This window comes from Sphaerodactylus townsendi, linkage group LG02, assembly GCF_021028975.2.
Source record: "Sphaerodactylus townsendi isolate TG3544 linkage group LG02, MPM_Stown_v2.3, whole genome shotgun sequence".
NCBI classification, from domain to species: Eukaryota; Metazoa; Chordata; class Lepidosauria; order Squamata; family Sphaerodactylidae; genus Sphaerodactylus; species Sphaerodactylus townsendi.
This window is the reverse complement of record NC_059426.1, coordinates 3,620,591-3,647,218: the sequence shown is the minus strand read 5'-3', so window position 1 is coordinate 3,647,218 and position 26,628 is coordinate 3,620,591. Positions and strand designations below refer to the sequence as shown.

Genomic DNA, 26,628 nt, shown 5'->3' with positions numbered 1-26,628 from the left:
CCAGCTGCCATCTAGTATAGTGGTGGCGAACTTTTGGCACTCCAGATGTTATGAACTACAATTCCCATCAGCCCCAGCCCCTGCCAGCATGGCCAGCTGCCATCTAGTATAGTGGTGGCGAACTTTTGGCACTCCAGATGTTATGAACTACAATTCCCATCAGCCCCTGCCAGCATGGGAATCAAACCCAGTTCCTCCAGATTAGATACATGAGCTCTTAACCTCCTACACCACTGCTGCTCCTTGCACAGCCAATCAGATCTGTAGTGGTGAGTCAGCAGCCCTGCTGGGCGAGACCTCTGCTTGGCCCCACCCACCTTCTAAAAACACTCGGCGGGACTAGGAAAGATGTCGACAGGCACCACAACATACATGGACACTATACTGGGGACCCCTAGCATAGCGGACAGCACTCCTAAGTATAAGAATGGCATCATACAAGCATCATGAAATTTACTGCGTGGATTTACAGTGTGCAATCCACCTTGAGTCCCAGAGAGAAAAGAGAACTACCAACGATGTAAAGAAAGAAATAGGTAAAATGCCAAGACATGTCAGCCTACCTTTGGGGCAGATGTCTGTACATGGTTTGCAGGTCTTAATGCCATTTTCTTCAACTTCCATCTTGGGGCTGGGACAGGCTCGTACACAAGAGCTGATATCAACCACAAAGTTATCTAGAAGAAGGACAGCACTGTGTTGAAAAACAACCCATCTGCAATGGTTCCTCTGAGAATCCTTTTCTAACAAAGAGCCAGTGGGGCAAGTCATGCGTGGGCCCTCCATTTCCGCTGCTGCTTTCCCCCTGTTTCGTTTCATATACTTGTCTCAGATGCCGCATTTTATCTTGGAAGTTTTATCTGAGCTTGTGTTTGCCTGTATTCCCGCTGCTTTTTGGTGTTGCTAATTTCAACAATCTTTAAAAGTTTTCATTTCCCTCAAGATGCTGATGCTGTAACTTCATCTTAATGAGGTTTGTATTCTGGAATATGTTTGAAATGTTATTTTAGCATCAAAGGAGACACAGTCACAGCCAAGCTGGTAACCAACCACGGGATCAAATGAAAGAGTCTTTGAATTATCTTGGTCTCAAGCACATTCAAGATGCGAGCCCACATTCCCTGTGTATTCAGTACTGAAGATAGTGGCAATTAACTTTCCAAAACAATGGCCAAAAGGGAATACAAATGCTTCTCCCCCACAAATATATTTATTTCAATAACAAGTCAGTAAGATGCCACTCTAATCCCAACCGTAAGACCAAGTGCGCACAGCTTGCCGGCTTAATTGCAAGCCATCGCAAGTCAAAAAGTCACTCCCAGCCCCCCCCCCCTCATTTATGGTGGGGCACTTGGGCTGGTGCAGACAAAATGCACCCAGGCTCAAATCCAGCAGGACCCTGGAGCGCGTGGAGTGCATCACAGAAGACGCGGCAGGGGAGCCCAGTTCAGGTTGCAGGTTTGTCCATGGAAGGGGAGGAGGGGGATTGCATCTGTTCCCACTCTGTTGTTGTGGACTTTTCTCCACTGGCTTTGGGGAAAATGCTCCTGGGGGGATTAGGATACAGCTACGATTGCCTTCTGAGGGTGGGAACCTCCTGGGTGAATCCTCTCCAATAACCACACTGGACTCTTTGCTGGGATAAACATTTTGGCCATAGCCATTTGATTAGCCAACCCAAACAGAAGCGTGAGGCGTAGCATGGGTCTTGATCTGGCCTGTCTGCTTCCTAGCGAAGCTCCAACGGGCGGATGCCCTGTATTGGCTGGGCAATACAAAATTGGATTTTGGCTGGCCGAAGCACATGGCCAGAACAAAGGAGGGCTTTCCCCTTTAAAGGGTCGATCCGCCCTCCCCTCCTGGTGACGTCAGCCCTTGCCCAACATGGCCCGGGCTTCGCTTCCGCCCTCCGTTAAGCGGAAGCGGTCACCTTGGCTCCACCCATCCCACCCCCAGAGGCAACCGCAGCCGGTGGGTGATTCACAGCTGTCTTTGTCAGGAATTTAATCAGGAGCTCATCCCATTTGGACACAAAATCTTGTTCTTTTGCCCAAACAAAAGAGGTGAGACTCAGAGGTGAGGGCAACATATTCAATCTACTAAAATGAAATAAAATAAATGACTGCGCTGCTTAAACTCTAGTTCTACCTCTGCAAGCTGGTCTGAGTCTTCCTTTGGAGTCTTGGGAAACTTGGGGTGAAGGAGGACAGGTATGCATGGCCCACAGCTGAAAGTGCCAACTAAATTGCTGAGTCCCATGTGGTGCTCCAAAAAACAACAACGTGCAACGGCTATTTCACAAATTCAGATCACCAAGCGATGCACAGGGTGTGAACTCACCCCGAAGGGCCCTAGTTGAAGAGTTTGCTCCACTCTTTCACCTCTGTGACATAGTACACTGTATTCTTACACCTCAAGAAGCCTTTGAATGCAGAAGAGAGACCCAGAGACCAAATTGCAGTGATGACTTCATGAAAAAAGCTGTCACATGCTTTCTACCTGCTACCAGTGAAGCTGCTACTGGACACCCTAGATCAGGGGGGTCCACCTCTGGCACTTCAGATGTTCATGGACTACAATTCCCATCAGCCCCTGCTGGCATGGTCAATTGTAGGCTGACCAGACGTCCCGCTTTTGGCGGGACCGTCCCGCCTTTAAACAATTTGTCCCGCGTCTCGCAGGTTCTTCAAATTGTCCCGATTTTGGGGAGGCTGCCGCACTGCCTTCTGGGGCGCAAGGCAGTGCGGCAGCCTCCTGCGTGCCCGGCCGCAGAAGCACACTGCCTTCTGGGGCTTGCCGTTTGCCGCCCTGTCACAGGGCGGCAAACGGCAAGCCCCAGAAGGCAGTGCGCTCCTGCGGCTGCGCGCGCGGCCGCCTCCCCCGTCCCAGATCACAAAGGTGACCATCTGGTCACCTTATCAATTGGGCTGATGGGAATTGTAGTCCATGAACATCTGAAGTGCCAGAGTTGGACACCCCTGCCCTAGATGCTGGAGAGACCCATATTCAGGGTCCCTGCAGCATGACAGTGTCTGCCGGTCTCTTTGGCGACAACTGACCTTTTAGGCACTCTTTCAAAACCTGCCTCATCAAAACCCCACCTTGGACTTTGGAGTTCCAGATCGCCTGGCTGTTTCCTAGATCTGATGATTCAAAGTATGGTATTTTTTTTTATTTCCAGACACCCCAAACTAGTTGTACACAAGCAATTTGCCACAGCTTTCAGTTCCTTCCAATCACGAGGCTCTTCATCCTCTTTTCTCTGACCGGTCTCCATGTAGACATCGACAAAACGCCACAAAAACAAATCTGGATGTGATTGGTTCTGGTGGGTTTTCCGGGCTGCGTGGCCGTGGTCCAGTGGATCTTGTTCCTAACGTTTCGCCTGCATCTGTGGCTGGCACCTTCAGAGGTGTATCACAGAGAGAAGTCTGTTACACACTGTGTCTAGTGAGAAGGGAATGTTTTAGTGGGGTATAAATTGTCAGGTACCCAGGGGGTATTTTAACAGCATCGCCAAATGTGCCTGAAGCTGCACCAATCAAGTCATCACATTTTGATAGGGTTCTTAAAAATTATTTTTGCAGCACTCTGTCCATGCCCATTAGTGCACCAGCAAAGTGGAGAAGGAAAGGTGCCAATAAACTGAAGGAACTGTGGCCAAGAAAGCATGCCCCAATTCAAGAATTAATTGCAGAAATTATCCTAATTAAACCAGAATTAAACGGAAGCAAAACACAAGACAGAATGAACTTCTGGGGAAGTTAAAGGAACAGAACAGAAGCAATTTGAGTGGCGAGTCACGGGGAATATTCCAGCTCCCAGCACAGAGCACTGCTGGAGGGGAAGGAAAACGCAGGGCCCTTGCCAGAACACATCAGGGGGTGTCAAGAGACACGGCATGGCCCTAAAATCTTTGTTGCTGTGTCCTGAGAGCCAGGGAGGTGTAACGGTTAAGAGTGTTGGACCAGGATCTGAGAGAGCCTTATTTGAATCCCCAGCCGACTGGGTGACCTCGGCCCAGCCATGCTGTCTCATCCTAACCTACTTCAAAGCATCACTGTTGTGGGGGGCAATGGAAGGCCCCTTCCGCACACGCAAAATAATGCGTTTTCAAACCACTTTCACAACTGTTTGAAAGTGGATTTTGCCATTCCGCACAGCTTCAAAGAGCACTGAAAGCAGTTTGAAAGGGCATTATTCTGCATGTGCGGAATGAGCCGAAGAGGAGAATGGTGAGAGTCACTTCAGATTCCCATTGGGGAGAAAAGTGGGATATAAATGAAGCTAAGTAAGTAAATAAAATCTGCGTATTATCAACAAAGTCCTTTGGAAAGGACAAAGCGCCCTGCTCTGCGTGTAGCCAAGCTCAGGGGTGCAAGTGTGGGTATTCACTTATACCTTTATACATTTATTTCACCATCTTATGTTACCCTCTTAGAGGGGAGTCCGGCTGTTCCCTCTTTTTAGGGAGGCCTCTAAACAAATTGGGTTTTAGGACGCCTGATGTTTGTACTGACGGCTGCTTTTAATGGATTTTATTGGTTTAAGCAAATGCACTGATTATGATATGCTGTACACATGTGGATGTTGTTGTGCACCGCCCAGAGCCCTTCAGGGATGGGGCGGTCTACAAATCCAATTAATTAATTAATTAATTAATTAATTAATAAATAGATAAACTCAGTGCGCTTGCAGATGCTGAATCAAACCCAGACCAAAAAAAAACAGGTTGTGCCAACGGACAACACCCCCCCCTTTGGATCTAGAGCCTAGAGCAGTGGTGGCGAACCTAGGGCACGGGTGCCAGAGGTGGCACTCAGAGCCCTCTCTGTGGGCACGCGCGCACTAAGTTTGTCATGGGGGAGGGGAATGCCCCCACACACACACACACATATCTAGGCTGGCCTGGGCCACTGGACTTGATGTGCATGCACCTCAGTGAGCAGGGAGGACTCGGCTGGCGGGCCTGGTGCCTGTGCTCCAGGTAGCTGCTGCCCCGGGTGGGGGGGAGGTGACAGAGATGCTAGAGAGGCGCAGAGCGGCGCATGTGGGACTTGCTGCAGGCTCTAGCAGGCTGGCCTTGTTCGAGGGGGTTGTTCAGGTTAAATTGCGGCATTGGCAGTTTGCAATAAATAAGTGGGTTTTGGGTTGCAATTTGGGCACTTGGTCACGAAAAGGTTCGCCATCACTGGCCTAGAAGGTGGCCAAGGAGAAAATTTGCTTCGGCCCCCAAATATTAATGCTGGTCTATTCCTGCAGAGTTTATTAGAATCAGTTTGCACGCATTCCTGAAAAACGCCGCTTTAGAACCCGGCACCGGCTCAGGACGAAGCATTTGCTACCTCCCCACCAATGGAGTCCTGCTGACCGCCCTTGGAGGCCGTCCGAGCCGTGAATCATATTTTATGTGCTCTGATGAAGATGAGCCTGTTCTGACTGACATTACCAGACCACACACTTGAATTTCGAGAAAAGGTCAAAGACAAAAGATAATTCCCACTTATCTGAGAGGAAATGAAAATGAGACGTTGCTCAAGGAAAGGAAATGATCGAGAGCGTTCCGCCCGGCACGCTCACAAGTCAGTTATTGGAGAGAAGCTGCAATTTTGACCGCACAAACCATAATATTGAACAGATTTTTAAGCTTTCAAGAAAAGAGTGTTATTAAAATGTCAGCACCTCACAATGCCAGTTCTCAGAATAACTTATGACTTCGAGTTATTGCTGCTGAAAGAAAGAAGCTGAATTATTACAGCGGTTGCATAATTAACGCGGCTGTGCAGGGGCGCCCTTAGCAACAGGTTCTTAAAGCACAGTTTTGAAAGGATCACGTTCTGTGGGATGGAACAGGACAGCATTAATGCCACTTACGTGGGCACTTTTTGACACAGAAAGCGCCGTAGGTGTATTTGCCGTCTCGGTTGGTCTCCATCTGGAAGGTGGCCGGGTTGTATACCGAGGTCTGGGGGCACTGTGTGACACAAGCCCCGCTGTCGTTGAAATTCAAACACGCCTACAAGACAAGAAGAACACGCCGGGTCAGCGCTCTGGAGGTGGAAGAACGCTGACGCTTTCAAAAAGCAGAATTGTTTTACTGGCTAGTACAAAAAAAATCCCTAAGCAGTGGCCAAATAAATAATCGTCAGTGTGCTGTCGAAGGTTTTCACGGCTGGAATCTACTGGCTGTTGTGGGTTTTCTGGGATGTGCTTTTTTGGTGTTTTTAAGTACTGGCAGCTACCAGCAGAATCAAAGGCCAGGGGCATGCTAGGTTCATGGGCAATGGACTCCACCCGGACACAGGATCTGCATTCACTAATACTGTTGCAAACGTAAATGGGCTGAAACACGCCCCCGCAATACAGTGCAGTCAACCACACCTTTGCATAGCAAGTTCTACCCAAATACTTACTGACTGGTTCCCCACCCTGGGATATGGACAATATATACCCCTCTAAACATTCCCTTCTCTCTGGACACAGTGTGCATACCACACTTCTTTCTGCGATCCACCTCTGAAGGTGCCAGCCACAGATGCAGGCGAAACGTTAGGAACAAGATCCGCCAGACCACAGCCACACAGCCCGGAAAACCCACCAGAATCATTCATACCAGTGTTGCTTTTGTCTGGTGTTTTACCTGTCCACTCAAAGTCTAGCTCTCAGCTGTCAGCATCCTTTGTGGAAGGGGAGGCGGGACGACTCTGGGCAATCGGGCCCAACCTGGGCTCTCAAGGCAGGGGGCGCTCTTGAGCAGCTTCCTGCAGTGCCCCCCCCCTCCACCTCCCACGGCCACTCAGCCCGGAAAACCCATCAGCACCAGTTGAGTCCAGCCGTGAAAGCCTTCGACAATCCACAACAGCCAAATGGCAGTCAGTTGCATCCAAAGAGTCATCTGAAGATTTTCATTAAGTTAAAATTAAGTTAAGACAATGGCCCTGTCTGAGCAAGGGGCCCCCGGGGGCCAGCTCCTGGCGGGGGATTTGTTGTAGGTCTGGGATACAGTCTGAGGAGTGGTGGGGGGTGGGGAGGGGGTCTTCAGAAGGGGTGGGAGGCCACAGATCCCGCCCTCCAAAGCAGCCATTCTCTGCAGCCGAACCGATCTCTGTTGTTTGCAGACTAGCTATGCTTCCAGGAGACGTCCAGGAGACGACCTGGAGGTTGGGGACACTAGCAAGGCCCCAGATCAGTGGTGGCGAACCTTTGGCACTCCAGATGTTATGGACTACAATTCCCATCAGCCCCTTCCAGCATGGCCAATTGGCCATGCTGGAAGGGGCTGATGGGAATTGTAGTCCATAACATCTGGAGTGCCAAAGGTTCGCCACCACGGCCCCAGATCCTCTTGAGCCACTTCTCCCATCAGGCATTGCAGCAGCAGAAGTTCTTCTGGGCCAATCAGGGCTTTGGACACAGCCCAGAAGCTTCCAAGGATCTGCTAGCTGCAGACACAGTTTTCTGCTGCTCCAGAGACTGGGACAAGGAGTGATGGGTTCAAACTATGGGAAGAGAGATTCCACCTAAACGTTCCGAAGAATTTCCTGGCGGTCAGGGTTGTTGGGCACTGGACTGTGCTACCTCAGAGGGTGGTGGAGACTCCTTCTTTGGAGGCTTTTCAGCAGAGGCTGGGCACAGCTTTTCCTATCCTCCTGGGAGAGGACATGGTGGCCAGTAATGATGGTATGTGGGGGAAATGGCGTGGGAGGCAATCAGCGACTGCCCCCCCCCCCAAAGCCCAGTGGAACAGTTTCATTTTACAGTCCCTGTGGAACTGTGCAAGGCCCTGCAGGGTCCTGATGGCCGCAGGACAGGGGGCTGGGATTGAGTACAGGGTTTACCTGCCACAGGTGGGCAAATGAGTTCCCAAAGGCACCCGGTGGGCCACTGCAAGTAGCAGAGTGCTGGACTAGTTGGTCTGATCCAGCAGGCTCTTTCTGATGTTCTAATGTTCTGAAATGGCAAGGCTAATGAGACGGTAGCACAGGAGGCTCTCAATACGAGCTTTGTGCCTGTTCAAAAGGACGCAGCTTTCCCCTCTAGTGCACCTCCTTAGCACGCAATATGCTGACCTGCAAAATTACTTCTGTCTTAACACTGCATACAGAAGCAGGACAGCGACCCCGAACATCAGGATCTATAGGAGAGTTAGGAGATTCAAAACAGGCTGCTCTTTATTAAGAAGCCTCCACCTAGAATCAGTGGTGGCGAACCTTTGTCACTCCAGATGTTATGGACTACAATTCCCATCTGCCCCTGCCAGCATGGCCAATTGGCCATGCTGGCAGGGGCTGATGGGAATTGTAGTCCATAACATCTGGAGTGCCAAAGGTTCGCCACCACGGAAGATGGCCAACATATCAAAACAGATGTTCTGGTGTGGTAGAAATGAGCCTGGGTGTCAAGACTGCAACTCCCAGCATGCACCAGCTCCGGCCTTTTCCCAAAAAGAGCAGGAAAGCAAACTGAGAAGCTACATCCCACCGGAGCTTCACAGCCAATGTGAGGCCAGAGGCTGGGCGGGGGGAGAAAGCTGATTGGTTGTTGTTGAGTTCAGAAATAAAACAAATACTGGAACTGAGGACACGAATCCTCAGTTCCAGCACCCTGTAGTTCGGGCCACATGAATCAATAAAGTTCCTTTTCTAAAGTTAGCTTTGTCTGAGTGTGTTCAGCCTGACACTTGGCAATCGAACACTTATGAATTTAGAAAGAAAAACTTGTACAACTGTAATGAAGTGATTAACACACAAAAGGATAATTAGAGACCTCCTTGAATCAAAGGGAACATCTACAGGCATCTTTACATTTTCTGGACTGAGATCTCCAAGAAACCCTTTAAGAGATGAAGAGCATGACGGCTCTCATTTAATTCCAACTCATGCGTTCTAAATACCTCATTGTATTCCAGTGGCAGCCAGTGCTTGGCTTTCAAGAAAACTTTCAAAAATTAAGACAAATGCATGTATTGGGGCAGTGGGGTGGGAAGGGAGTTTTTCCAGTCATTTCCACAGTTAAGATACTGAAGGCTACAGACACTGTGCCAGAATTTCTCTTAATATATATCATAAACAAATGTTGTTTTGAACTCATTTATCTTTTCCTCGATCCACTGCCTTTAACCACTGTTGTTTTTGAGGTAACTGATCATCATCAATTGCTTAATAATTTCATAATAATTATTTCTAAAAGCTAAGGATATCTAGCCAAATGGGATGAAAAACTTCCCGGAAGAATCTATCAAAATCAAACTGGAAAAGTAGGCATGTTTTAAATTTGCTGTTGTAAGTCTTTGGGGTGGAGAGATAATGTTTCTTGGCAGCTCCTCCCAAGGTCCACGCACACTAGGCAGTACTACCCCGTGGACCAAAAGGGGAGGGTTACACAGGGGCTGCAGGGAGGCGCCAGAATGGCACGACCGCCTTTTGAATCCGTGAAGCTGTCTCCTATTGAATCAGGTCACTTGACTACCAAGGTAAGTCTTGTCTACACTGATTGGAAGCGGCTCTTCGGGGTCCCTTGCAGAGAGCTCCGTCGCATCATCTTCAAGAAGGGTTAAAAGAAGGACCAACCCACCGGCTTGACATTTATACCTGACAATATTTTAGAACAAATCATCAAACAGCCAGTTCTTGAGCCTTTAGAAAGGATGATTCTTTCCTGCCTAGGGAAATGGCCACCACCATTTTGGGGTCTGGAAGGACTGGAATCCTGGAGGCTTCCTGCCTTCCTCTGGGCATGCAGCAGGGAGTTACAGGGGGAGGGGTTCCTCCCACTGCATCGTGCAGGGGGTTAGACTAGATGACCCTAGAGATCCCTTCCAACTCTGTGATTCTATGATTCAGTCCTTTCGTCTGGAGATTAAACCTAGGACCTTCTACACGCTAAGTAGAACATTTGAACATCTGAGTCACTGTCCCAGCCCCCCAAAATACTTCCGGGCAACCTCTTGGCCAGCGCTGCTCTAGGAAGCTGGTCCATTAAAACATCACTGCATTGGCTGATTAATCGCATATAATGTTGCGTGGGTTCCCTTTAGGTTCATTTCAGTAAACTGAGCTATTCCCCTACCCAAATTTAAAAAACCCAGGAATCTCTACGGGGTCCACATAATACATCTGGAGTGCTGGGCAGTTTCTGACCATCCCCCTTCTAAGCCCCTGGCTCCACATCTCCCTGTTTACTTCCGTGGCCTGTTTTGGGGGCAGCACAAATAAACCTGGTGGCCTTCCTTCTTCCTGGCACCTGGGATGTCAGAGTCCCCACAGCTATGAGCCTGGAACCCGAAGAGTCGATGGGGCTCCCTTGGGCTCCCTTGCAGAATTTCTCTTGGCTCCTCCTCTCTGCCACTGCTTTTTCCAACAAGCCACGTAAGTGGAGTGGGAAAGTGGAGGGGGCGGTACTTCCTGGCAGGCTCAAACTATGGTCCAATCCAGAGAACAACACAGAGATGGGAATGGAGGGACTTCAGAATCCTGCTGAGAAAAACGAGGAAATACATGAAAGCTCTCTCTTCCCCAACTGGCTAATCACAAAAACAAATCAAACACTCATAATATTCGCAGTCTTAAGTTCAGGGGGATGTTAATTCCTTACCAGGCTATTATTCTACTCTGAGTCCTATTTAACTGACATCAAATTTGATTTGAGACGGTTTTCAAGCACAGCTCTTCTGAACTCAAACTGAAATAGAACATTTTGCAAATGTATATTTGAGTGTGATTCTTCACACTTATTTTAACTATGACATATTCCATTATCTCTCCCAACTGGAAGCCCCAAATCCCTACCTGACAAGTGTGTACACAGATTTCAAGTGCAGTAACCATTTATTCTGATTATTGATTAACACCGCTCAGTTGTGGCCAATCTAATTCTTTCAGAAGTGTCCCCCGCGCCCCCGGAGGGACTGCAAACAGAGGAGCGCTGGTGTGGAAGCTAAAAAGGAATCAATGGGCCTGGCTTCCATGCAATCATGTTCCCTATTTTGGCGAAACACCTGACATTCTTGTCTCGGAAAACAGGACGGATGCGCATGCGTGTGCACTTTTAAGTCAAGTTGCCCAGATCCTGCAAATGTTAATTTTAAGGGAAGTAAAAAAATATATTTTCACTTGAGATAAAAATCACACCAATTAGCATATAAATGGTTTCAAATCTCTATTTGCAAATCTCATAAATGTTTTAATGGGTGAAATAAGCTGATAAGTAACAGAAATGTAATGGAAAAATCAGAATGCTAAAATGCCTAGCGAACATCTTTCACTATTGATGCAGTATAATTGAAGAGCCCAGATTTTGTTCTCAAATTCCTTGGAGGAGAAATAAGAACAAGCAGAGCTGTGCGGGGGGGCGGGGGGGGGGGCGGAAAGAGAGGCAAGCGGGTGGATACGCACAAAGCAGTCCGTGTCCTTGGGTCCAGAGCAGCCTCCCGCACATTCCCGGTGGCAGCACTCGCTGACGGAGCGCCCGTAGCAGCGCCCATCACATTGTTCGGCACACACCATCTTCGTTACTGGAGGGGGCAAGAAAATCACAGGCGGATCAGCAGAGAAAGCAAAAAGCAGAACAGGTGAGAATAGAATTTAAAGATCTACACACCTATTCGAACAAACAAACAAACAAACAAAGAACCTTTATTGGCATAACAACATTATATACACAGATCCACTTAACCAAGTAGAGGGAAACTAAAACAAATGTACAGGTAGAGCAGGCTGATGTTCAGGATTTGCTCCTAAAGCGCTGTTTTATATACAAATCCAAAAAATTGGTGACTGCATCGTTTTCATCACTACTGGGGCTGTCCAACAGAAAGGTAATCTTTTGCAAGTCAGATGCATACTCTTTTTTGAGTAGCAGAGGTGACAAATATTTGACTCTGGGTCCTGTGTGAAGTGGACAATAAAGTAAAATATGGTCTATAGAGTCAACACAATTCCCGTTGCATATGCATAGCCTTTGCACACCTATTCATTAACTTATATAAAGTACACACACAGAGAGTACCCTTTTCGTCCATTAATTAATGACACAGTAGAGAAACAGTTAAACCAAAACAAGCAAAGGAAAGGGAAACAAATAAACAAAACAGGACTGCCAACCACGGCCTTTTGTGAGCCACGTGCTTATTAAAGCACCAAAAAAGATTACAGGCAGAAAGTCACACTAAGAGATTATTTGACATGGTTATTTATGGTTGTTCAGACAATGCCTTAAATGTATGTATGCAAAATATTTCAGCTATGGGTTTTATTTTATATATGCAGTACCAGTTTTAAATGTATCTTGTACGGTATTTTTGCTTTAGAGATATTCCTTTGGTATTTCTGAAAAATATCACTGTACCTCAGAATTTAATTGAATCTGGCAACCAGTGGGAGACAGGGGGCCTTTCCCCACTTACTGTTTGCGGCACGCTACCCGCAGCGCGAGTCATTTCTGGCGCGGGGTCGTGTTCCCCACTGCCCCACGCTCTGCCCGGGGTCATGAAAGGTGCCGTTTTATCAGCGCCAGAAATGACTCGCGCTGAGGGGGCGGGAGAGCGGCAGACTCAGGGCGGCTGCGTTGTCGCTGCCCGGACTCGTGGGGAGCGCCACTGGACCCCGCGCTATTTGGGCAGAGTAGCGCGCAGCAAACAGTAAGTGGGGAAAGGGCTAGGAGGTGGCAATGGCTATTGGCAACAGCATGACATCACTTCCTGCAAAACTCAGAAACAATATCAAGACTCTCTAGAAATTCAGCAATTCCTAAAGAGGCGCAGCATCATTTCCGGGTCTCTCCTGGCAGTGACCTCAAGGTGTCTGTCCAACAGCCTTCTACTCTATTCTACTCTATTCTACTCTATTCCTCCGGTTTTCGGAGTCCCCCTGTCATCTAGGGGAACCACTTTTGTTACTGTCTTGTTCCCCCTTTTTTGGGAGGGTTTAATCTGGGGTATTGCTGATGCCATTTTACTGAATTACTGCTGCGTTTTAAATATTTAAACTTTTAAACTTACATTTTAATTTAATGGGGTTTTGTTTATGTACTGTATATGGAATCCATGTTGTACACCGCCCAGAGCCCTTTGGAGATTGGGCGGTATAGAAATCCCATAAATAAATAAATAAATAAATAAATAAATAAATAAATAAATAAATAAATAAATAAATAAATAAATAAATAAATAAATAAATAAATAAATAAAGTTTTCACCCACCAGCAGGAGGCTGGAAACCCTGCTCATGCCTTTTTCACGTGTGTTTTAACTTGAGGGCAGATATTTGGTATGTTAAGTTGTTAAAATTTTAAGAAATATTTTAAATGTATGTTATAAACTGTGTATTTTCAAACAAGTACATGCTGTTTGCATTCGCTTGAGAAATGTATGAGGCGGTCTGCAATTGAGTTACAATCTTGTCAGCCCGCTGAAGCCACTGGTCGAAGAAGAGGATAAATGTTTAGGATGGTGCTTTTTGTCCACAGCATCTGGCAGTCAGTGAAAAAACATGTGATCTTTTGGACTCTACGGTCGCCACCCATTTTCCTTCGTTCTTCTTTTGCCTTTCTACAGGGAAGTATCTTGGGTTGTCAGCCAACAGGCGGGGCCTGCAGATCTCGTGGAATTACACCTGCTCTCCAGAGTACAGAGATCAGTTTCCCTGCCCAAAAAAATGGCCACCTTGGAGAGTGGCCCCTTTGGCCATTTAACCTGGCTAAGGTCGCTCCCCAGACCCTTCCCTCCCCAGCCTCCAGGAATTTCCCAACCTGGCGCAGGTGACCCTACTATAAGGTGACCAGATGGTCACCTTGTGAACCCGCGACAAGGGCAGTAAGCATGTCTGTGGCGTAGTCGCAGTGCATCTGCATTACGCACGCATTGCCACAGGAGGCCGCGATAGTTTCTGGAGCGCTGCCGTTTCCCACCCTGTGACAGGGCGGGAAACGGCAGCGCCCCAGAAGGCCGTGCTCCTGCCGCCCACGCGCTTGGCAGGAGGCTGCCGCACTGCCTTGCGCCCCAGAAGGCAGTGCGGCAGCCTCCCAAAAATCGGGACAATGGAAGGAACCCGGGGGACGCGAGACAAATTGTGCGAAGGAGGGACTGTCCCGCCAAAAGCTGGAAGGTGATATTATATTCCATTAATTAGCTACCTTGCTAATAGAAGCACAAGTGCTGTTAGCCCTTATTCATAAAATATGCAGAAGCGGCTTACTCAGGTTAAACACTGCTGCGCCCTGAATTCCCAGGGCGGCGGGTGATTCAGAAATGAGCAGTCAACAGCCAGACTGTACTCTTCAAGGTAATCATTAAATGGAACCTCCTGAACTCTATATCCAATTCAAATATGATTCACTCCTCGGTGATTCATTGCGGCGGGGGTGGGGTGGGGTGGGGGGGAGACTATAAAAGAAATGTTCTAAAGTGTGCAGTAAGAAACCCGAAAAGTTCACAGAGGGATAAATTTTGCTTTGCTGATGGAAGACAAGCTTGGTGTTCCATGAGCATGAAGCAAACTTTTATTACGGATGATGCCCCTGCCCCTGCACTGACCCCAAGATCCTGCAAGGACTACCAGAGGCCAGCCAGCACCTTGGCTGGGGAAGGTCCCTGTCCCTTTGCAACCGGGCCTGGCCTTGGCGTTTGAAGGAGTGACGCCAGCTCTCAGCAGCACAAGGGCGTGGCTTGCCAAAGTAGCTCCCGGGGCTCACCCCAGATGTTGCGCCCCCTCCCCAGCTGGGCCCCTTACATTGCATTACATTAGGGTTGCCAAACTCCAGGTGGAACCCAAATTACAGACATCTGTGACCCTGGAGAAAATGACTGCTTTGGAGGATGAACTGTATAACTACCCTGTTTCCCCGAATATAAGACATCCCCTAAAAATAAGACGTAGTAGAGGTTTTGCTGAAGTACGAAATATAAGCCATCCCCCGAAAGTAAGACGTAGCAAAGTTTTTGTTTGGAAGCATGCCCGACGAACAGAACACAGAAAAATAAGACATCCCCTGAAAATAAGACATAGCGCATCTTTGGGAGCAAAAATTGATATAAGACACTGTCTTATATTCGGGGAAACACGGTATGTTCTCCTGCTCAGATTCGTTCCCGTCCCCAACACACAAACACAAACACACACACACACACACAGAGAGAGAGAGAGAGAGAGAGAGAGAGAGAGAGAGCAGGGGAACTTCTTCTTCCCTCCCTCCCTCCCTCTGCTATGAGGGCAGGCAGGGTGGGAGGCTCATCATCCACCACTTGTCCTTCCTGGTGTGGGGCAGAAGGCAGGGGGCCAAATTTGCCCTCCATGTGACTGAAGCAAGTGGTGCCTGAGTCACAAGACCTCCCCCAGCCACCGAGATGCATCCATGTCATTGGTCCAGCACTTTCCAGGGCTGGACTGCGGAGGGAGGATTGGCTGAGCCCAGGGGAAGCATTTAAAGGGCGTACTCAGAGGCAGCCAGAAGAAGGGGATCAAACCTATTTCAGAACATCTGAGAATAGGTAAATGACAGAGCTGAGGAGGGAAACTTGATGAAGAGTGTGATAAATAAATATTGCTTTTTCAATATATATAATTGAGAATGAAATATGGGTTTATATGTAGTCCTATATTTTAGTATGTAGCTTTTTCAGTATCTATATATGTATATCAATTAAGCATGAAATATGGATTTATATGTATCCCTATAACCTAGTGTGTTGGAGGTAAATTGTATTTTACTTTCTTGCTTGCCTTATAGAAGAAGCTAAATAGACTAATGTTGAGAGGTCAAATGGGCAAAGAGTGGGTTGTGCAGTAGGAAACGCCAAACCGCATAGCCAGCTTATCTAGTAGGTATATCGGAAAAATGAACAAAGAAGTCGCAAGACATGTTAACCACAAAAGTATAGAAAACAAGTCTTAGACTAGTAGAGCAGAAGCTGTGCGCTGGGGAAGGGGGTGTGAAAGGAGTTTTTGAGTGAGTGGTAGAAAAGAACAAAGGTGACCTTTCCAACAGACAGATAGAAGAGGTAATAAGTGGAAAGTTGAGAACAATTCTTGGAAGTGGAAGGCCAAATATGGTATCAGGAGGGGACAGAGACAATGTCTTGAACAAAGGAATGTAATTGGACCATGCCTTAATCTGTAAACCCTTGGCCCTCCCAGTGAGAGTCAAGGGGAGGGAGAACGCCCACTCATCTGAAGGGAATATATGCGTGATGTTTGTGACTGTTAGGTGCGCCTCTCTGCTTATGGACAGACGCCCGTTGCTTGCAAGAAACGTATCTTAAATAAACTTTGCTGATTCTTCACCAAGCTTTGCCCAAATTCTTTAAAGGTCTTAGACAAATTCTTTAAAGGTCTTAGACATGTGTTTCTGACAAGAGGAAGCGGTTCCTCTTACTCTATCCTTAGTCACTTCCCCAATTAAAAGTAACCCTGAAGTGGGAGGGGGAGCCAGCCTTGGACTCACAACTGACAGCAACCGGAGCTGTCACTCACACTTACAGTCCTGCACCACTGCAAATCACTTAGGAGACTGACCAACACTGGGTAGCACACAAGTTTCGCACAGAGCCACTGCAGTGCCCCTGGACTGTTCAATGACGAGACTCTGAGTTCCGGTGATTTCTTTATTTTGAAACAGCATCAGGAATAAGCATGTCGACTTCTGTTGCCAGAGCTTTTATCACACTTTTATCACTTTTATCCTTTGAGGCTTTAAGAATGAGAGTGCCAAAGGGAAAACTGGGGGGGGGGGCGGGGGGGGGGAGGATGAGGACCAGAATTAAGCTATTTCTGAGGCCTGTCATAACGATAGGCCAGGTTAGGGGTCTCCCAATTCCTTTTATGCACAGAGGAATATAGCTACAGAGAAAGCACATTATACCTGGGCAATAATCACTGCTGGAAGTACAGAACCGATGGATCCAGCTCTCTCAATTCCCCTTTCACGTTTTCTAGCAGAAACAGTGTCTGTAAGTGGTGAAAAGTGCTGTCAAGTGAGGGCCCATTTCTGGAGACCCCTCCTGTGATTTCCAAAGCAAGAGACTCGTGGAGGTGGTCTGCCTTTGCCCGCCTCGGTGGCCTCCCATCCAGACACTAACCACGTCTGACCCTGCTGAGCTTCTGAGATCTGACCTCGGCCTCCTGGCCTCCCCTCGGAGGAACTTCCTTAACAGGGGGCCCAACACAGAGAAGACTTTTCTTCTTCTGACACGAAGGAACAACTGGCCCAATCATCACAACATGCCAACAGGTTCAGATTAGAGCAGAGATGCACCTGATGCCTGAAAGTTAACTGCAGGTAGAAACACTCAACAATTTTTCAACAATGTTCGGAGGTAAAAAATTACAGAAATCAGCAAACAAAGCTACAGACGTCTGTATGACAGGAGCCAGTCCACTGCCCAAGCAGACCTCTTCCTGTGCTCTGGTATCCCCTGGGAGAGCCACACAATTTCTTGTTTGGCTTATATCATAAGGGCCCTGCTGTATCAGGTCAGTGGCCCATCTCACACAGTGGCTAACCAGGGCATGGAGGCTAAAGCCAGGATGGTATAGTGGTTAAGAGCAGGTAGATTCTAATCTGGATAACTGAGTTTGATTTCCCACTCCTCCTCCACCTGAGTGGCAGAGGCTTATCTGGTGAACCAGATGTGTTTCCGCATTCCTGCATGCCTGCTGGGTGACCTTGGGCAAGTCACAGTTCTTCGGAACTCTCTCAGCCCCACCTGCCTCACAAGGTGTCTGTTGTGGGGAGAGGAAGGGAAAGGAGTTTGTAAGCCCCCTTGAGTCTCCTTACAGGAGAGAAAGGTGGAATATGAATCCAAACTCCTCTTCTTCTTCATAAGAATATCAGAAGAGCACTGCTAGATCAGCACAGTGGTCCATGTGGACTGGAATCCTGTCTCATACTGTGGCCAACCAGTTGCTCTGGAGATCCAACAACAGGGCACAGAGGCCAAGGCCTTCATAAGAACATCAAAAGAGTCCTGCTGGATCAGAGCAGTTGGCTATCTAGTCCAACATCCTATCTCACACAGTGGCCAAGCAGTTCCTCTGGAGGTCCAACATCAGGGCACAGAGACCAAGACGCCTTTCTGTAAGAACATCAAAAGAGTCCTGCTGGATCAAGAGCAGTTGGTTATATCTTAGTCCAACATCCTATCTCACACACAGTGGCCAAGCCCAGTTCCTCTTGGAGGTCCAACATCAGGGCACAGAGACCAAGGCTCTTCATAAGAACATCCAGGTAAGAGTCCCTGCTGGATCCTAGAGCAGTTGGCTATCTAGTCCAACATCCTATCTCACACAGTGGCCAAGCAGTTCCTCTGGAGGTCCAACATCAGGGCACAGAGACCAAGGCCTTCATAAGAACATCAAAAGAGTCCTGCTGGATCAGAGCAGTTGGCTATCTAGTCCAACATCCTATCTCACACAGTGGCCAAGCAGTTCCTCTGGAGGTCCAACATCAGGGCACAGAGACCAAGGCCTTCATAAGAACATCAAAAGAGTCCTGCTGGATCAGAGCAGTTGGCTATCTAGTCCAACATCCTATCTCACACAGTGGCCAAGCAGTTCCTCTGGAGGTCCAACATCAGGGCACAGAGACCAAGGCCTTCATAAGAACATCAAAAGAGTCCTGCTGGATCAGAGCAGTTGGCTATCTAGTCCAACATCCTATCTCACACAGTGGCCAAGCAGTTCCTCTGGAGGTCCAACATCAGGGCACAGAGACCAAGGCCTTCGTAAGAACATCAAAAGAGTCCTGCTGGATCAGAGCAGTTGGCTATCTAGTCCAACATCCTATCTCACACAGTGGCCAAGCAGTTACCCTGGAGGTCCAACAGGGCATACAGGCCGAGGCCTTCATAAGGACATCAGAAGAGTCCTGCTGGATCAGAGCAGTGGTCCAACTAGTCCAGCATCCTGTCTCACAAAGTGCTCAGCCAGTTCCTGTGGAGGTCCAGCAACAGGGCATTGAAGCCACGAACTTGCAGGCCAGTCAACAAGAGAAACCAGGCTGGGAAAAATGCCTCCTGATAATTTATTGTTGAATACTTGAGAATTTGCTATTTGAGCACCACATGCTCTTAAGTGTTCTCAAATTTCCTAGAACAGAAAACTATAATTTATTTCCCCTTATGTTTACTCTGCTTTGTCATTGGCTAACAGCTGCATTTACAAAAAAAGTGTTATGGAATGGTGGAGTTGCCTTGTTTGGTTGCACAGTTGGGTGTAATTAATCACTGTAAATGTTTCCTTTAATTCTCCATTACAGGGAATTGTAAAACCAGAAGGGGGAGGGGGTCGGAATGGGAAATCAGTGAAATCAATAAGGAAGCCTTATGAGTGTGTGGAGTTATTAGTGAAATACAAGGATTTTAATTAAAGACGTCAATGTTTAGTTAAAGCAACGGGCTCTCCGCCATTGATTTGCAGCTCTGCCGGTTCAGCTTTTATTCTGGCAATTCACCAGTTCCTCCTCTCGTCCTGCTGCCCTTATTGATTACCCTTTTCTTTTGACCATCTTCTCTTTCAAACAATAAACATAACTGGTTGTGGTGGGTTTTCCGGGTTGCGGTCTGGAACAAAATCTACTGGACCATGGCCACACAGCCCAAATGACATCCTGCTTAATTTTTAGCTGGGATCTCCCCTGATGCACTTTTCCACCCCACTATCAAGACACAACCTTATAAATATAACAACAACAACAACAACAACAACAACAACCTCCAATGCCACTGGGCCTAAGAACATATAAGAATATAAGAACATAAGAACAAGCCAACTGGATCAGACCAGAGACCATCCAGTCCAGCTCTCTGCTACTCGCAGTAGCCCACCAGGTGCCTTTGGGAGCTCACATGCAGGATATGAAAGCAATGGCCTTCTGAGGCTGTTGCTCCCGAGCACCTGGACTATTAAGGCATTTGCAATCTCACATCAAAGAGGATCAAGATTGGTAGCCATAAATCGACTTCTCCTCCATAAATCTGTCCAAGCCCCTTTTAAAGCTATCCAGGTTAGTGGCCATCACCACCTCCTGTGGCAGCATATTCCAAACACCAATCACACGTTGCATGAAGAAGTGTTTCCTTTTATTAGTCCTAATTCTTCCCCCCAGCATTTTCAATGGATGCCCCCTGGTTCTAGTAGTATTGTGAGAAAGAGAGAAAAAATGTCTGCTCATGCCAACATTTTCACTACCCCATGCATAATTTTTATAGACTTCAATCTATATCCCCCCTCTGGTGGCACGTCTCCTCTCCGAAACTAAGGAGTCCCAAACGGTACAGCCTCTCCGCATAAGGGAGGTGCTCCAGTCCCTCAATCATCCTCGTTGCCCTTCTCTGCACTTTTTCTATCTCTTCAATATCCTTTTTGAGATGTGGCGACCAGAACTGGACACAGTACTCCAAGTGCGGTCGCACCACTGCTTTATATAAGGGCATGACAATCCTTGCAGTTTTATTATCAACTCCTTTCCTAATGATCCCCAGCATAGAGTTTGCCTTTTTCACAGATCTGATCCACAGATGGCTATAACTTCCAGAAGGGCTGGCCACTTCTGGGCAGCATCTGGAGCACTTCTGGAATTATAACAGATCTCTCTAAGACAGAGATCAGTTCTCCTAAAGGAAACATATCCTATGCAGGGAAGGCTCCAGGGCATTATAACCCATGGAGGTCCCTCCCCTCCCCAGGTTCCATCGCCAAGTCTCCAGGAATTCCCCAAATGAGCTGGCAACTCTAGCTCTGATTCCCATGCCACTCACGAAAGGAAACAGCCATTCCTCCCTAAGCATTGCTTGCAGTTGGCTGTGCATTTAAGGGCTCCTGGCAGCCATCGGATCACTGGCCTTTCCCTCCCTGGATATGCCTGCGAACTGCTGTCCTGCCTGACTCCTTCACAGCATTCATTCCTGCAGAGTTCACCTTTCAACTTTGTGTGTGAGCCTACAGACAAATGCTATCATTTACATGCAACCTAAGCACAGGAGTGTCTAAACGGGAGAAATCCACAGAAAGGGCACGGGTGTTGTTGGGGGGCTGCATCTTGCTTTGCAGTGCTTAGTAGAATTGCTTCAGTGGGATCAGAAGGGTGAAAGTCTGTCTTGGAGTATGCAGGAAAACCATGGAGGGCTTTGGGAAGACTGAAAGTCCTCCAGGCAAGAAAGCTCGGTGGTGAACTCCGGGATTCCAGTGAGAGAAGTCTCAAGCGAGGCTCCGTATTTGGTGGACTTCTCCTTTCATCCTCCATCTTAGATGGGAGACTGACTTTTCTGTACCAGTCGACAACAAAGACTGAAAAACAGCCAGGAAGGTAGGTTTGGATGCCTGGAATCCCCCATCACACCGACCCCATCCCACCGACGGGAAAATAAGGACAGCCCCCCACAGATGCAGACCAACCTGGGATTTCCAAAATGAGTTCCAAGTGGACATTTGAATATGAAAATCTCTTGCGATGGGAGCTTTTTTTGAAAAGAAGACTACCAAGTCCATGAGACTGTGCAGATGGACTTGGTTGTCTTTGGGCAAGATCCAGTATAATAGAGTTCCATCTGTTTCAACAAGAGAGTTAAATGTGTGCTTTATAGTCCTCTTACTGAGATAAACAGGACCGATATTATTCGAATTTGGCTGGGTAATGCTTTGTGTTTCTACTATCAGCTTATCTAAGAAATAAAACAGAATATGGCTAAAACAGAGGAGACACAACTTGGAAGAGAATGCAAAATTGGTCCCCCCCTGCAGCCAAATTCTGCCCACTGCATTTTAATTTAGAATGGCTGGCTAATTACTGAACATCATAATCTGAAGTGATCTCTTCCTCAGAACACACACTGCTTATAATTCCTTATTAATTGCCCTCTTAAGTGTGCAAATTTACATAACAAATATATGTAGACAATGAGGGATAGATGCAGGTGGTTTTCCCAGAAAGACTGAGAGAGCCAGAAGGGTGGAGAGAGAGAGAGAGAGAGAGAGAGAGAGAGAGAGAGAGAGAGAGAGAGAGTGCAAAACAACACAACACCAAGCAGTTTGGGGTGGACACTATTCATTCAAGAATAAAGCCCCCTGCTGCTATTTTCTCCGTGTAATTTGAAATGAAAGATGGGGATTAAGATATATCAGCTTTATCCTCCCCTCCTCCAGGAAAATGATTTTGATCTGAGCACCAGGGGGGGCTCATTATAATATTTTCTATCTACGACTACATTAAAAAATGCATTAACATGCAGATGTGCCTGCAAGAGATTTGTTTCTGGAAACAAAAACATGTCATTAGCTTTGCTGCGCAGAGGCTTCTTTCCTCACCCTCGAAAGTTGTGTTTCCTCACTTAGGCTCGAGATACAAAGTGGAGCTCAAGGAACGGGGTCTCGAAACCGCCTTGAACATGACGGGAGTGCTTCTACCTGCTTCCGGGAGAGATGATCAAAGGGTAGATCTGCTACTTCCTAATGTATGAAACCGTGGAAGATTTTTCCACCTCACGTCTGCAAGGATCTCTATAACTTTCCTCCCTTTGCTGAGAAAGAATTGTTCCTGAAGAAGCCAATGAGACAACGGAAGCTGAGAGACAAAACGACCGCTGGCATTCATTATTAGGCAGAAGCAACAGCTGGATGATGTGAAGTTCCAGAGAAAAGGGTCGTTCCAACTGGAGGCACAGCACTGACCCTCTTTTGGGAAGTGAGAATCCTTTCTAGCCTCTTTAACTTTTTGGTGGAGGAATGAGTGGCCACCCCGGCACTTCCACTCCATGCCTCCGTGGAAGAACCTCTCCCTCGCAGACAGAAGATCCCAGCATCTCCACACCAGCAGACCGTGGGTGATATGAAAGACTGGGGCCCCTTCCGCACATGCAGAATAATGCGTTTTCAAACCACTTTCACAACTGTTTGCAAGTGGATTTTGCCATTCCGCACAGCTTCAAAGAGCACTGAAAGCAGTTTGAAAGTGCATTATTCTGCATGTGCGGAAGGAGCCCTAGAATCATAGAGTTGGAAGAGGCCAGAAGGGCCATCAAGTCCAACCCCCTGCCATGCAGGAAGACACAATCAAAGCATTCTTGACAGATGGCCATCCAGCCTCTCTTAAAAAACTTCCAAAGAAGGAGACTCCACCACACTCCAAGGCAGCAGATTCCACTGTTGAACAGCCCTATGGTCAGGAAGTTTTTTCTGATGTTTAGGTGGAATCTCTTTTCCTTCACCTTGAACCCATGACTCCTGGTCCTAGTCTTTGGAGCCACAGAAAATAAGCTTGTTCCATCACCAACATGACATCCCTTCAAATATCTCAACATGGCTAACATGTCACCTCTTAACCATCTCTTCACCAAACTAAACATCCCCAGCTCCCTAAGTCTCTCCTCACAGGGCAGGGATTCCAGACCTTTTGCTATTTTTGGCTGCCCTCCTCTGGACCCATTCCAGCTTGTTAATATCCTTCTTGAATTGTGGTGACCAGAACTGTACACTGTATTCCATGGAGGTCAGCTTTTGCCCTCCCCAGGCCCTGCCAGCCTGCACGGAGGCTGGGGGCAGGGCTTAGCAGCAGGCGGCCCCACCCGCTGAGCTCCGCCCCTGAGCGTAGTGGACGCCCAGAGAAGGGGTTGTCTCCGGGCACCATTTCCCCCCGATATGCCTCTGCTTTCTGTAGATAAGTTAATGTAATTCAGAAATGTGTTTCCTTAATCTTCCTAAAGAATCATATCAGGTACACAAATTCTAATTAGGCCATCTAAAGCTGAGCTAGTTTTCTACTAATTTATTTACTTAAACATTTATATCCCAGTTTTTCCCGTGGTTCAAGAAGGCTTACAATAACAATTAAAACTTGCCCAGCTAAAATGAAACATAAACCTTTCATCCCCAAATTTCCCCCTTAAAAGACGGACTGTAGACCCCATCAGAGTGTTGGTAGACACTCTTCTACATATAAATTACTCAGTCACCACTGAGAGTGGCTTGTCCGGCATCAACCAGGGCCCCGGCCTTTTCCATCATGAGAAATGAGAAGGTGATTCCAGTCACCTTTGCTAGGGAGTGTTGCTAACAGGCTCAATGAACCCTGGGTCATTTGATACACACACACATACACACACCACACAGAGACCATTTATAGTCTTCTTTCCTGAATCTCACATACTTACAGCTCTGGCACTCATCCACAGAAGGTCCCCAGCATCTGTTTCCACAGGATTTGTGACAGTGGCCACCTTAAGGGAAAAGAGAAACAAAATCAAAAGATAATATAGACACTGCTTCTTTGGATCACTTCAAGCTTCCTCATGAAATGACACCATAAAGGAAATCACGACTGCAGCTGTATGAGAACTTTCCATCTTATCAGAGTTGACAAACTGGAAATAAAAGGGATCCACCGACTGTCTGCATCAAGTTCCAGATGTAGGGGTGAGCCCGCAAACCCAGCAGAGGTTCAGAAAGAGCACAGGAATGCCTGCGCCATCTGTTCCCTTCTGGGCGCACACGCACACCCATCACGAGATCCCCCTGACTCAGAGGTCACCAGATGCCTGAGTCATGGGTCACAAGACCCCCAGATGTGGAATTGACCCAGACGGAGACGTTTCCTCCTGCACGTACACTGCCCCCGCAGGATATGAATTGCACAACCTTCTCCCGCTCTCCCGCCTTCCCCAAACCCTAATAAAAGGTGCCAGGGACCACGGTATGGCAGATTAGCCAGATCCACGGATTGTGCTAGCCCACCACTGGCTTCTCTCCACCGGATGATATCGCTGCGTCTCGTCTCTTCATTGCGTCGCCGTACCGACTTCATGCCCAGACCCTGGCCACGCAGCCCAGAAACCCCACCACAACCAGTTGAATCTGACCGTGAAAGCCTTCGACAACAACCTTTATGTTCGTTCCAGTTTTCTCAGCCCTCGGACAAAGATAGATTGGTAAATATGTTTAGTCACCAGATCCACATTCTCAAGTGGAATTTCACCACCTCTTCTGATGCTTGCACTGTGTTGACAGCATTTATTGATTATGTTGAACAGCAATTACTACGCGTGTGCCAACTCTCTCATTAAAAGCATCAGTTCCTTGAACGCCATATAACTATGTTGAAAGCAATTATGCCTGGGGAAACACAGTGGCTGACATCATTGCCATATAATCGCCTGTCAGCGGCTGGCATCTGTTCGTTGGAACCGCAACTTATACAAGCTTATTCAAGCCCACAGGGATACCACCGGGCACAAAGAACACAACTTTGCAATCGCAATTATTTGTAAAAGTTTAGGAAGCACCAGGCAGAAAGGCAATACCTCGTGCTTAGAAGAGGTAGGAGGCGAATGAGCAGATATGAGCAGGCTAAGATTCTACTCAGAGGTGTTCCAACTTATGTGCAGCCTCGCCCTTCCACAGTGGAGCACAGCCCAAAGAGGTTGGAATCAGAAGGGAAAGAGGAGCAGGTCTCTGTTTCCAGTTTGTTGTACGTTAAAATCAAAGTCCAAAACATACGAAAAAACAGAAAACCACCAAATTATAAAGCACTTTTCAATATTCCCAAACCCCTGATGCTATGAATATTCACTGAATATTAACCCTTAAACCCTTAAACTTTCAGCACTCGGCCACTCAGCACCAAAACGAGATTAAGTCTTTAGCATCATCATTAAGAAAAAGTCTCACTTTTCTCTAACGGGCCTTAATTTAACCTTCAAAACCGCTGGTCATCCGTTAGTTAGAAGTGACAGAGGAGCAGGTCTGACCATTTCGGCCTGTTACTAAGTTAAATGACTTGTGGTTTGCAACAAACAGCTTGATTGAGCAGTTCAAATAATGGTATTATTTCAACAGTAGTGATATTCTGAGATTACAAATTTCTCTCCTCTTAAGAATACAGTGATTTATTCAGATTTACAGAGAGGGCCCAATCGAAGGACGTTTCAGGAGCAGCAGTGGCGTAGGAGGTTAAGAGCTCGTGTATCTAATCTGGAGGAACCGGGTTTGATTCCCCGCTCTGCCGCCTGAGCTGTGGAGGCTTATCTGGGGAATTCAGATTAGCCTGTACACTCCCACACACGCCAGCTGGGTGACCTTGGGCTAGTCACAGCTTCTCGGAGCTCTCTCAGCCCCACCCACCTCACAGGGTGTTTGTTGTGAGGGGGGAAGGGCAAGGAGATTGTAAGCCCCTTTGAGTCTCCTGCAGGAGACAAAGGGGGGATATAAATCCAAACTCTTATTCTTCTAGGACACGTGCACCTCAGCCCTTTTCTACAGATGGTAGAAGAAGAAGAACAAGAAGAAGAAGAGGAACAAGAAGAAGAAGAGGAACAAGAAGAAGAAGAGGAAAAAGAAGAACAACAAGAAGAAGAGGAAGAAGAACAAGAAGAAGAGGAAGAGGAAGAGGAAGAAGAGGAGGAGGAGGAGGAGGAGTTTGGACTTATATCCCCCTTTCTCTCCTGTCGGAGACTCAAAGGGGCTTACAATCTCCTTGCCCTTTCACCCCTCACAACAAACAAACTCTGAGGTATTGATCGGTAGCGTTTATTGAGCAGGCTTTGAAGCACCACACTAGAAAAGCCACTTCTGGCGAAGCTGGCATTCACAGTCCCCTTCGTCTGCCAAAGCGAGCCCCACTCTCTTTTTCCCAAGTTGTGAAAAGCAA

At 47.5% G+C, this 26,628-nt stretch overlaps 1 protein-coding gene across 1 annotated transcript in view; it reads right to left on the bottom strand.

The window, feature by feature from the left end:
• ERBB4 (erb-b2 receptor tyrosine kinase 4) overlaps nt 1–26,628 on the bottom strand; it is a 751,441-nt gene that overhangs the window by 77,406 nt on the left and 647,407 nt on the right. The window contains exons 5-8 of the mRNA XM_048483573.1: nt 24,137–24,202; nt 11,394–11,512; nt 5,875–6,016; nt 564–677 (exon numbers count right to left, since the gene is read on the bottom strand). Coding sequence (XP_048339530.1) covers nt 564–677; nt 5,875–6,016; nt 11,394–11,512; nt 24,137–24,202 — 441 coding nt within the window. The remainder of the gene's footprint in view (nt 1–563; nt 678–5,874; nt 6,017–11,393; nt 11,513–24,136; nt 24,203–26,628) is intronic.